The following is a 12,412-nucleotide window of genomic DNA, read 5'->3' as shown; positions in this document are numbered from 1 at the left end:
TGACTGTTGTTGATGTCTGGCTCCATTATCTCATACCTGTATCTGTCCCTGCAGATCGAGCATTTGAGGCAGAAATCAACTGCAATAATCCACTGGGAACAGGAGGCAGGTTAGCCATCGGGTTTGCAGTGCTGCTCAGGGCCCTTTGGAAAGGAACACACCATGCCTTCCAGCCCTCAAAACTCAAGGTATACAGCAGCACCCTGAAAAAAGTGTTTTACTTTGAAAAAGTTACATCTGTCTTTTACCACATGGATCAAATTTTAACTTTCACTTTTCCCTTAAGGTGAACTTGTTTGTGCTGAATGTAGCAAGAGCACTGTGATTAGTGTTTTCATTCCTGGATGTTGTTTGTAACTTTGCAGGCAATTGTGGCCAGTAAAGCCAGTCAGTTTACAGGTTACGCCCAGCATGATGCTCAGGAGTTCATGGCTTTCTTGCTGGACGGCCTCCATGAGGACTTGAACCGCATTCAGAATAAGCCGTATACAGAGACGGTTGACTCTGACGGACGCCTGGATGAAGTAAGTGTTTTTTGGCATCTGAGATCTAGAGGTGGTCTGGTTTGGATCTCTTTGGCAAGAAATGCATTGTTGCTGCTGCTGCTGTGATTAGTGATGTGTTTTTGTCAATTTAGTTTACATTGTACATGGATTTTTAAGGATTATCATTTACTCAGGAATACATCGTAAAAGAAACTGTTTTTGCTAGAAAACCACCTACTTTTTACAGTCTCATCAAGGCCTGATATGTTTTATCTGTTGGTGCAGGTGGTGGCAGAGGAGGCATGGCAGAGGCACAAGATGAGAAATGACTCCTTTATAGTGGACCTCTTCCAAGGCCAATTCAAATCAAAGCTTGTTTGTCCCACATGCTCCAAGGTAAAACACAGTTTCTTAGAAGTAAGTGCTTTTGCCCTGTTACAGTGATGACTAACCTACTTTCTTTCATATTTACTCCTGTCCTCTTAAGGTGTCTATCACCTTTGACCCTTTCCTCTACCTGCCAGTCCCATTGCCCCAGAAACAAAAGGTGCTCTCAGTTTTCTACTTTGCTAAGGAACCTCATAAAAAACCCATCAAGGTAAGACCAAATAACTGGTTTCTAGTTTTTGCATAAAAAGTCATATTACTGACAGAATTGTTGCTTTGTTTAGAGAAAATATAAACATATCCCACATGTGATCCAGTCCTTGATGTACATTTATGTTTTTGTCTCTAGTTTTTGGTCAGTGTAAGCAAGGAGAACTCCAGCACTGCTGAAGTACTCGAATCCATCTCCAGGAGTGTGAGGGTCAAACCAGAGAATCTGAGACTGGCAGAGGTGAGATAGTTGAAATATTCAGGATTTCCCACTCTGATAGAAATTTCTAAGATCGGAGTGATGATTGGACTTCACTCCTCGCAGGTGGGGAAGAACCGCTTCCAGCGCATGTTCCTGCCATCCCATTCTCTGGACACAGTGTCTGCCTCTGACATGTTGTTCTGCTTTGAGGTGCTCTCCAAAGACCTGGCCAAAGAGAGAGTGATATTGCTCAGAGTACAACAGGTAATAAAAACTAAGTGTACATTTCTACACCATCTTAATATAAATCATTCCATGCAGATATTGAAAGGTATTTCTTTGCCCTCTGATTGCCCTTCAGAAACTCCAGGTCCCTAATATCCCCATCTCAAAGTGTGCAGCCTGCCTGAAGCCTCCAGTGTCTGAGGAAGACAAGCTGAAGCGGTGCACTCGCTGCTATCGTGTGGGCTACTGCAATCAGTGAGTTCTCCTCCAAAACGTTGTCTCAGCCTGGCACAGTGTTTTCCAATGTACGCCAATGCATATGTTATTTAGTTCTTATATGAAATCCATTAAATTTCAACATGTTTACTCTTGTTTGTTGTCCACTTCCCAGAGTATGTCAAAGGACCCACTGGCCCAATCACAAGAGTCTGTGTCGACCCAACACTGAGAATGTGGGCCTGCCCTTCCTGGTCAGCGTACCAGTGTCTCGACTCTCCTACACCCGCCTCACTCAGCTACTAGAGGGTTACTCAAGGTACACACTCGTATAAAATGTCTGTTGTACAGTCTGACGGCAGCTGGAAGGAAAAACCTTTGGTATCTCTCCTTCGCACACTGTGGGTGCAGTAGTCTGTCACTGAAGGAGCTGCTCAGTGCTGTCAGAGTCTCATGCATGGGGTGGGACATGTTCTCCAACAGGGATTATAACTTGGGCATCATTCTCCTGTCACCCACTACCTCCACTGGGTCAAGGGGGCATCCCAGAACAGAGCTGGCTTTCCTGATCAGCCCGTTCAGTCTCTTCCTGTCAGCAGTGGAGATGCTGCTGCCCCAGCAGACCACACAGTAGAAGAAGGCAGATGCCACCACAGAGTCATAGAAGGTCTGCAGGAGCGCCCCCTGCACTCCAAAAGACCTGAGTCTCCATAAAAGATACAGCCTGCTCTGTCCTTAATTGTAGAGTGCATTTACACAGTCTTGGATCCTCACATACTGTGGTTGGTTGGTGAGGTAGTCAAGGATCCATGAGGTGAGGCAGTGGTCCACTCCCATGCACTCCAGCTTGTCCCTCAGGATCATGGGTTGGACAGTGTTAAAATCACTGGAGAAATAAAAGAATGTGATTCTCAGAGTGCTCCCAGTCTTTTCCAGGTGAGAGAGGGATCGATGTAGGAGGTAGATTATCTACCCCAATGCTAGGCTGATAGGCGAACTGAAGCGGGTCTAGCAATGTGCTCACCAGGGGCTGGAAATGGACAAGGACCAACTGCTCCAGGGTCTTCATCAGGTGGGATGTCAGGGCCTTCCCACCTGATGAAGACCCTGGAATTTGAATGTGATGGTAGTTTTACATGTTGGTCTCATGTCTGAGTAATTGCCTGAGTCACTTAAAAGCATAACAGCAATGTTTCTAGGTTGGACCTACTTAATGTTTCCAACATGGCACAAATCTGAACTGAATTTCTATTAGCTCAGAGTGAAACATTACACAAAGATTAAATGCAGGTCTTGTTTACCTTATTAAGAGCACTGTAATAACATAACTGTCATTCAATTATCATCTCATCACAAAATAAATAAAATCTGTTTCATTGCAACACCAACTACATTATTCATGTTTTCATGATTTTCCTCATGTCAGACTGGTCTGCAGAACGCGTTCTTTCCCTCAGACATGGTACACCTAACCTTGTGTGACCACAATAATAATCAGACCTGCACACACACAGTTTTCTGTCATGCTAACTAATTATTGAATGAATATCCAGCAAAATACTAAACATACAGAATATGCAGCTCAATGTGTCTTCATTCTGTTTGTGGGTGGTCATTATTGCTCCTGCTCACAATTGTCCTTAGTTAAGGCTACAATAGCATATTACGTCTGCCTCTTATGCATTATGCTTATGTTTATGATACAGAAGTGCACACTTGATTCTTTGTCCTTTAAAAGAAAGGAAAAAGTACAAACGCGGTTTCAAACTACCCCGTTTGTTACTACATGGACAGACCTAGTTACAGGCAGCTGCTTGTTATGTCCATCTGATGCCCGGATATAACAGAGTAATCATACTCTATGTGCAGGTTTTCTGTCAACGTGTTCCAGCCTCCTTTCCAGTCAGGCAGGACGTCCCCCGAAACATCTCAGTGCCGGGTAGACCTCCCCCCAATTCCAGCAGGCTCACCTGATGCCATTGGGTCTGGGGATGAGGCCATTGGTGGTAGCAGTGCTGTAGGAGCTGGTGATCTGGAGCTGGAGAGCCAGTCCCTGTTGCCTGAATCCCAGGCAGAGTATGCTCAGGCCTCAGCCTTCCACTCTGTGGAGTCAGAGTCCCTCTCGTCCTCCCAGACCTCCCTCTCCACCATGCGGACAACAGATTCAGGATTCTCTGAGCCAATCTCAACAACGTCCTGCTGCTCTCTGGACCCTCATGCAGAAAAAGAGACATCCTGTGAGAAGGCAGTGCGGCCAGAAGGTGATAACAAAACGTGTGCATGCTTCAGTGTTTTTGTTGTCAATTTTTAAATCTCTTGCATCACCCTATTTCTTATTCTTGCCACATTTTGCAGCTGCAGTAACAGGGTACCAGCATTCAAGTGAATCACCATCAGGTCATGCCAGTCAGTTCTACATCTCTCTGCTGGACTCTAACAACAAGGAGCAGAGGCTGGATGAGAAAGGTAGGCACATAACTCTTTTCAGTACTGATATCTTCAGTCTTTTGTTGAGACTGTCAAAGAGGAGATGATAGGCTATAAGCCTTTTTTATGTGTCCCCTGTTACTTAAAGAAAGGAATTAAGTTGAACACTCCAGCATTATCTTTCTCCCTCCCCACCAACCCTTCTGTAGAAGATTTGCTTGCGGACCTCCCTGAAGATGTGACCCTGGAGCTGGTGTGGAAAAACAATGAGCGCCTGAAGGAGTACGTCCTGGTGAGCTCCAAGGAGCTGGAGTATGAGGAGGATCCCGGCTCTCTGAGTGAGACTGCCAGAGCAGGTCACTTCACCCTGGAGCAGTGCCTCAACCTCTTCACCAAGCCTGAGGTGCTGGCACCAGAGGAGGCATGGTAGGGAACTTTGTTTTGTGATAAAATAATGTAAAATAACAAATCATTGAGTCATTCAATGATTGATTGCTTTCTTTCGTTCTCACTGTCATTTTTTCCAATTAGAATGGTTACCTACCAGTAGCATTTGAATTGGGCCATTATAATTTCACAGTCAAATTTCATTCTGCACATAATATCATGTTATTCTAGTTTTCAGAAGATAAATATACCAATATTGGTTTAGGAGTTTTTAGACTATAGGCTATATAACAAACCAGTGAAACTGGGGGAAACTTTCTATTTATGTCTTCTAGGTTTGAAGTATGTTGCAGAAAAACATTACTTGGAGTCTATGAGACTCTTCAATACGCGAATGAGGTGCAGACTGATTAACTGAAAATAGTTTTGGCACAAGCACAGACTTACAGCCCTTACAGTTCAAGGCTGGAGCAGACCCTGGCAATATGTAATGCAGGAGGGCCTGCATTACATATTGCATATACTGTTTATCATCATCAACTGTTTAAACCCTAGTCAGATGGTCTTGGTTTCGTGTTAGCTGTGAATCAGTGTGCCATGGGTTCTGTGTTTGATGCCTAGGCCCTTTTGCACGTGTTGGTCTTTCTTTTTTGATGGGGAGCAAAGCAATGTAAAACAATGGTCTATATCAACACACTTTTTTTTTTTTTTTTAAATAAAGGTACTGTCCAAAGTGCCAGCAGCACCGTGAGGCCTCCAAGCAACTGCTGCTATGGCGTCTGCCCAACGTTCTGATCATCCAGCTCAAGCGCTTCTCCTTCAGAAGCTTCATCTGGAGGGATAAGATCAATGACATGGTCGACTTCCCTGTCAGGTAATCCCCGCATCCACCCAACCTCTAAGAGGTTACTGCACATATCAGTCACTTATTCATCCACATTTTTCTTCACAAGAATAATATGTTTTAGTGATTAAAGCCTCATGTGCTACTTTGATAACGGTGTTCACTTGTTCTTGTCCTCTAGGAATCTGGATCTGAGTAAGTTCTGTATTGGCCAGAAGGATGAGATGCAACAACCCCCTATCTATGACTTGTATGCAGTCATTAACCACTATGGTGGAATGATAGGAGGCCACTACACAGCCTACGCTCGCCTGCCAAGTGACAAGAACAGCCAACGCAGTGATGTTGGTGAGTTGCAGTCCTCACTAGTCCTCACAGGTGTTCCATCCTCCCTTTTCTGCCACCCTGTTGCCAACCTCTTCTTCTCTGCATCCACCCATCCTCCCTCTCCTGCAGGCTGGCGTCTGTTTGATGACAGCACTGTGACAATGGTGGAGGAGAGTCAGGTGGTGACGCGCTATGCCTATGTCCTGTTCTACCGACGACGAAACTCCCCTGTGGAGAGGCCACCACGCTTCCTCAGGCCTGTAGGAGCTGAGTCGCCCACTGCTGCAGGAGCTACTGCAAGCCAGGTGAGGGCGCCACATCCACAAAAAGTGTGTTGCAGAAAAATGGTAGAGGGCTTTTCACATTGAAGTGCAGCAGCGAAGGTTTAGATTTTATCCAAAGTTGTAATATCCCTTGGCTAACTCACATTTTACACCTGCTTTATTAACCTGAGTGTGAAGTTGATTGCACAACCACACACACACACACACACACACACACACACACAGTTCCTAACACAACTTTTTTAATTTAAACAGTCTTGCTCTATTTCATAAGCTATGTTAAAAAGATGTGTTTTGAGTTGTTGTCTAAAACTCTCCACCGACTCAGCAAATCTGATATTTATTGGCAAATGTTCCTTATTTTTAGTGGGTTCGAGTAGTATTCTCAAATGTTTTTGCGGCAACTGTGGGAATGGCTAGAATTGCAGTTTTCAATGATCTTGGGGTTCATGGAGGATCATGAAACTAAAAGAAAAACTTTAAAATCAATTCTATAATATTCAGGGAGCCAGTGTAGGCTGTGTAGAACAGGAGTAATATGTTCTCTCATTTTACTTAAAACCCCTGCAGCGGTATTCTGGACAGTCTGTAGTTTAGCAATAGCTGTTTTTGATAGTCCAGTAGTCCAGCACTACTGTTGTCAAGACAACCAGAATTAAAGGTGTGAACAAGCTTCTCAGAAAGTGTAACAACAACAATGTAACAATGATGAACAGTGTTTATTCTACATAATCTAGACTGGAAATGATTCCAGCTTCTTCCCCTGACATTCTGAGTTGGAAAAAGATGAAGAATATATTTGAATACAATTTGAATACAAATCCACCTTTCATGGAACTGGAGCAAATTGACAAATTTATCCCCCACTGTTTAGGAATTAGCTGTATTTGCCAAGCGTTGGAGAAGCAAGTGTGATAAGTGCCTCTGAGAAAAAGACCCTCTTTTCAATTAGTCTTGATAAGAGCTCCCACTCCGAGATGCATAATATCTCTAGCCCAGTAGGTTCATAATAAATAGATCCATCACTGAGACAGTCTGTTAATCTCAACAAAGCTCAGCTGTTGGGCAGCATTAGAATCTCGTGATATTTAGGTTTTTAAGTGGTGTGCAGCCACTACTACAAATGCAGAGCATGATTTCTTTCAATCTTGATGATGCATTGTGTTTTACAATTAGCTTCTATTGCTTAAGTTGTTAGGTGCAACCTTGTGATGCTGATAATGGAATGAAACTGTATGTGATCATATGAAGTAAAAGAGAGATGAGTTGTTCATTTTTAATGACTTTAAAGACTTATTAACTTCTATACATGTGTTTTAATGATCATGTTTAAGTCAGCAGTCAACACTGAACCATATACATTAACTTTTTGGGCTTGAAGAGCACAATTAGGATTTTCTTGTACTTTTGATTTACTCAACTGTGTTTTACCTCTAAATTATGTGAATTTCCCCCACGTGTCCATCTGATTTCTGAAAAGTCCTCTAATCAACACATTTGACTGGAAACTGAGGTAGATGAGCTGAATGTTTCTTATTATAATCATAGCATGTTTTAGACCACGCCTTTTCCCAGAAGCTGACACCGGTTTCCGCCAATCGCAGGCCTCTCTAATATGGCGGGAACTGGAGGAAGAAGAGGAGGGGCTTGACGAAGGCCCTCGTGGACTGTTTCGCTCTGCACTGTGGAGGCGACAAACGCAGAGGAACAGAGATGAGGAAGATGAAGATAGAACTGAAGGGTCCATGCCGCGGCACCGCAGACAGAGGATGTCAGACTATCCCGACGACGACTGCGTGCGATACTTTGTTCTTGGCACACTGACGGCAGTGTTGGCTCTGCTCGTCAATTTGGTCTACCCTCTTCTTTACAAAGCCAACTGGACCTGAGCACCAGCTGGGTAGTGACTTGCTTTGCGTCGGGGCTTTCAGCAGCATGAATGTGAGGTTGTTGAAACGAGGAGAAGTTAGATTTTAAGAGAAGGAGGAAGTTTGAATTTTAATACTTACATATTCTTTGAATAAGAACTGAGTTGCACATCCTACAGTCTTTAGCAAGTAAAATGGTTATCCATTCTCTCCAGTACTGCAACACTTGACTGGACATGGCACAACCCTCTACATACTTTTGGCACTATTTTACACAGTAAAAACACTAAGTGCCCAAGTAGAGTGTGAGAGTGACAGCAAACAATGCCTTGTCATGAGAATACCGTATAGTTAAAGCTCCTATTAGCACACAGTAGTACTGGTATATTGAGTGTAAACTATTCACAACATTGCCTCTGTGAATTGTTTTGACTCTTGCTTCCAGTTCGTGTACTTCTCAACAACATTTTTTAGATTCACATTTTTAACAGTAGTTGTCAGATAATCAGCTGTGAAAGCTTTAATCATCTACACCTACATATGAATGAGGTAGTTGCACAGAAAAGTTCATTATTGACTTGGAAACAATAGCCTGACAAAGTCATTACTCAAGGACCAGGAAGACTTTGAGATGTGTTTGAAAGCTCACAAAGATGCTAGTATGTTAGTATTTATGTGAAGATTCTTTTTTGTCAAAGAAGCTATATAGTTATAGTATAATAATTATGAATTATGACAAAATGATTCCAAAGCAGAAATGAACTCTCTCTAGAGCGACACATACTTAAAAAGTTAAAGGCCTTTAGTTTTTATTGCACTACACTCTGAAGAGGATAGGGTGGCAACTTCCTGCAGAATGAATGCAAGAGAGATGAATAGAATATGTGAGGAGGCGGTGACTCATTTGAAATGTGCTGTATCATGAAGCAAAGTGTACCTTCTTTTTTTTTTGTGACCAATTACTGTTGGCTTTTTTTTTTTTTATCACCTTACAGAAAACGCATTCATTTTTGGGCCTTAGTATTTGCCGTTTGTGTCCAGTCATCGTCATGTTTCATGTCTCTTTCAGCAATATGTATTGCAGTTAACTGTCATTTTCTTTTCAAAAATGTTTGTTTTTTGGTTTTTATTGAACACTTTCACAATCTGTTCGTATTTTTGCTTTTTATGGAACATTTTTAAGCCATAGCCAGGTGGGGATTTTTAAGTTCTCAGGATGAATAGTGGTAAAACTGCACACTACAAAATAATAAGATGAAAAACTGACTGATGATGTAGAAACTAGGAATGACCGTCCGTTTGTCAATGAGATGTTTTTCATTGTGTTGCTTTGTTTTGAGTGGGAAGCTTCAGAGGTTTGATTATGAACAGTTGTGGAGCTCTGACCTGTTAAATTTGAAGTCAGTGTGTAACCATTGCAGTATGTGAATATGTGAATATTGTTTTCTTGAAATACTCCATAGCTTCATTGTTGTTTACTGCTTTTGTTTAAATATGGAAAAAAGACGTTCCTTATTTATTACATTACCACCTCAAAAATCGGAGGTGTTTTTTTTTTTTTTTTTTTTTTTTTTTTTCCCCTCCCCACTTAGACTCCAAACTGTCCATAGGTGATGTCTTTACTCTGCAGTCATTTTGAGAGAGTTTTTGGGTCTCAGGGAAATCTTGTGGTATCGAGGCAGTGTAGATGACCTATGTTTGCCTTAATTGCTCAGTATAGTACCGTCAGACTGTGTATACTTGACTCAGATATATGCAAGACCGAAGTCCATCTAGTTTTAAAGCTCTAATTATGTAAAGCTTGTACCACTGCTGTGGTGATGAACTTGAGCATATGAAATCTCTATAGTATAAAGAGGCTTCAATTTTAGCAGTTTTCAGGACAAGCTATGCTGTTAGATCAACTAAATGCTGCTTTGTATTTTTTTTCATTTTTTTTTTTTGGGAGAAGTTGACTGGATTTTAAGGGGTCTGACTGAAGGACGAATGTGTGTAGTCTGCTATAAAATGTTCATTGGAAAGAATAATCATGAGTTGTATTTTGTGAGGAAATAATGTGAGGTCTCTGTCTGTAATACACTTTGAATCATTGAATTGTTGATGAAAAAATCATTGCAAGTACTGTATTTAAAACAAAATTATAGTCTGCATAATTTACCTGCAATAATGTATCTAGATACCTCCATCTAAATGCTGCTTTCTAATATATAAAGTATTGTATTCCTTTTGGAAATAAAATCTCCAGCTGGTTATAGTCCTCATGTATGTTATTGAAGTCATGTTACAGCTTCACTATGTTCTCCGCACAGATGAAGTCTCCTAGAATACTGAACGAGCATGATTTATTCTTAACACTGGTTTATTTTACAGGCCTCTAGCCAGTCACTATTTGGGACAGACCTGGATCCTGAAGGACCCCCGTCGCTGACTCCAGAGGTGTCCTCTGACCTCTTTGCCCACTCCGGAGAGTGCACGGCGCCATCCTACAGCAACATGGAGGAGGTGGACTAGTCACAAGGAGGACTAATGAGAATGCAGATTAGAGCTGGTGATCCAGGAAGGTTTCCGGGTGAAAGCTGCTCCTCGGCTACAGACACATCAGTGCTCATTTATAACACAGGCACCTGAAGCCATCGTTGAAATAACTGCAGTGCTGGAAGATCTGGAGGTGGTCTTTGAGGACTTGACAGCACTCACGTGTGACAGACCTTCAGATGCACATACAGATGTGTACTCAGTACTAATTAGACACAAACGTCATTGATATACTCACATTAATATACTTACCCATTGATAAAGACTTAACGAGCTGTATATGTAATTATATTCATTCAGTGCATATAGTGACACACACAACAGAAGCTAACACACATCTATAATCTCTGAGCTCCTGTTAGCTGCTGCTAAAGGAGTTCATCCTTAACCACCTAACAGAGTCAGTGGTGCCTGCAAGGCTCCCACGCACCAACGCACCTTGTGGTCTGGTTTCAAGCTAAAAACCTCACTGCTAACCTTTACCAGACCTTTTAATCCCTGGTTCAGCTACCGCCAATTATTAGGGTAAATTTTGGGAGTTTGAGTGAAGATTGTTATGTGCGTAAATCTTTTACTTTGTCTTGTTTGTTTGTTTTTTGAGGTATTGCCTGGTTTGATTTGTGTGTGGCAGGTTATTCAGTAACTGGGATTAGAATTGTAGAAAAGAAACATGAGATGGGTGAAGACCTGCTACATTTCTTTTTTTTTTTTAATACAGAGGGCACACACTGTTTCTGTGTTTTTGTTTTTGCTTTGTAAACTTAATTTGGCTCCTGTTGCTTGGGCAGGTTTTCTTTGTTTTTTGTACTTGTTTGGATATTCAATCCTGTGGATGCAATTGTCAAAGGCTTCAGTATAAACTGAAATGTGCATGACTTGCATGTTCATTGAGGCTGTAACCCAACCCCTCTGTTAAGCGCCCACTTCATGTAGAACTTTGCTAAATTTCATTATTTCTGTTTTGCGTAAATTGTCTGGTCCATCTCTTCCCCTCCTTTGTAATGGTTTGAGTATATAAAGTGGGGATCATTAAGAATGCTGCTGTGGATACATATGAATGGTTAATATAAATAAAAACAATTTTGAGTATTGCTGACAGTGTTTTTTTTCCCTAAAGGCCCCGATACACTCTTTAACAAGTGTTTGGTAATAAATATTATAAAATATGCAAATAATAAGTGGAACTACAGTAATGCTGCAATTAAGGCTGAAGAGGAGTCCATCAACAGGAAGGAAGAAACAGGAAGTCATCTATCAAGACAAGCATTCTTTGGTTCCAGCTTTGAAGACATGCTGCTTTTCTCTGTTTTATTTTTTTTTTGCTAACTTAGTCTGACAAAACCATAATTTTGAAGATGTCACTTTGGGCTGTGATGGCAGTTTAACTCTTACATTTAATAGAATCAGGGTCTCATTGAAAAATAATCAACTTAATACACAATAACAAAGTATTGTTAGTTTCAGGCCCGTGAGCAGGGTGATCTGGTTCTTAGGAGAGTGTGGGCACACTGTAACTGTGCTTTCATCGTGTTTATTCATCTTTATATACAGTCTGTGCACAGGAGATGCACAGACTGTATATGGCTGAACAGTGGAACAATTCCAATTAGCTGCTTCAGTTTCAGGGTCCCGACTCATTCTCACTCATGACTTACTGGGAGACTTGACCATGTTCATTTTATTAGTAAAACCTGGGTTGCGGATGAAAAGTCAAAATAATCTCCCTCCCTTATCACTTTTCCTTGATTTAGATTAAAAAACAAAACAAAACAAAAAAACGTCATGAGGTCAAGGAAAGATATGAAGGAGAGTTCATTAGGACTTAGGAAAAGACAACTGCGGTGCAGAATCTGACTGCAATTTCACTTGGATTTTTTTCTTTTTAAACCAACTTTATGTATAACCTTATAACATTTGCTCCTTTCCTAATCACGAAAACAAACAGGATTGAAATGTTGAAATAAGATAATCTGAAAGGATAACACGAGCATATAAAATCGATAATAGTAAAATAA

General features: G+C 41.4%; 1 protein-coding gene across 5 annotated transcripts in view; it reads left to right on the top strand.

Annotated features, from left to right (window-relative positions):
- Nucleotides 1–11,488, top strand: part of usp19 (ubiquitin specific peptidase 19) — a 34,954-nt gene extending 23,466 nt beyond the window's left edge. For 3 of the 5 annotated variants that reach the window (XM_071475574.1, XM_071475572.1, XM_071475577.1), the window contains 15 exons: nt 55–188; nt 366–524; nt 771–881; nt 973–1,083; nt 1,222–1,323; nt 1,408–1,548; nt 1,646–1,764; nt 1,901–2,044; nt 3,595–3,986; nt 4,081–4,191; nt 4,362–4,578; nt 5,261–5,413; nt 5,565–5,731; nt 5,840–6,015; nt 7,599–10,119. In XM_071475574.1, coding sequence (XP_071331675.1) covers nt 55–188; nt 366–524; nt 771–881; nt 973–1,083; nt 1,222–1,323; nt 1,408–1,548; nt 1,646–1,764; nt 1,901–2,044; nt 3,595–3,986; nt 4,081–4,191; nt 4,362–4,578; nt 5,261–5,413; nt 5,565–5,731; nt 5,840–6,015; nt 7,599–7,883 — 2,522 coding nt within the window. In that variant the 3' untranslated portion in view covers nt 7,884–10,119. Of the gene's footprint in view, nt 1–54; nt 189–365; nt 525–770; nt 882–972; nt 1,084–1,221; nt 1,324–1,407; nt 1,549–1,645; nt 1,765–1,900; nt 2,045–3,594; nt 3,987–4,080; nt 4,192–4,361; nt 4,579–5,260; nt 5,414–5,564; nt 5,732–5,839; nt 6,016–7,598; nt 10,120–10,232 lie in introns of those variants that run through there. The other 2 variants (XM_071475576.1, XM_071475575.1) reach the window with 1 other exon arrangement.
- Nucleotides 11,489–12,412: the final 924 nt, after the last annotated feature.

Source organism: Trachinotus anak, unplaced genomic scaffold (genome assembly GCF_046630095.1).
Source record: "Trachinotus anak isolate AG129_WGS33_773 ecotype Australia unplaced genomic scaffold, CSIRO_AGI_Tana_v1 ptg000004l, whole genome shotgun sequence".
Taxonomy (NCBI): domain Eukaryota; kingdom Metazoa; phylum Chordata; class Actinopteri; order Carangiformes; family Carangidae; genus Trachinotus; species Trachinotus anak.
Note: the sequence above shows the minus strand (reverse complement) of the source record. Positions and strands in the feature narration are given on the sequence as shown.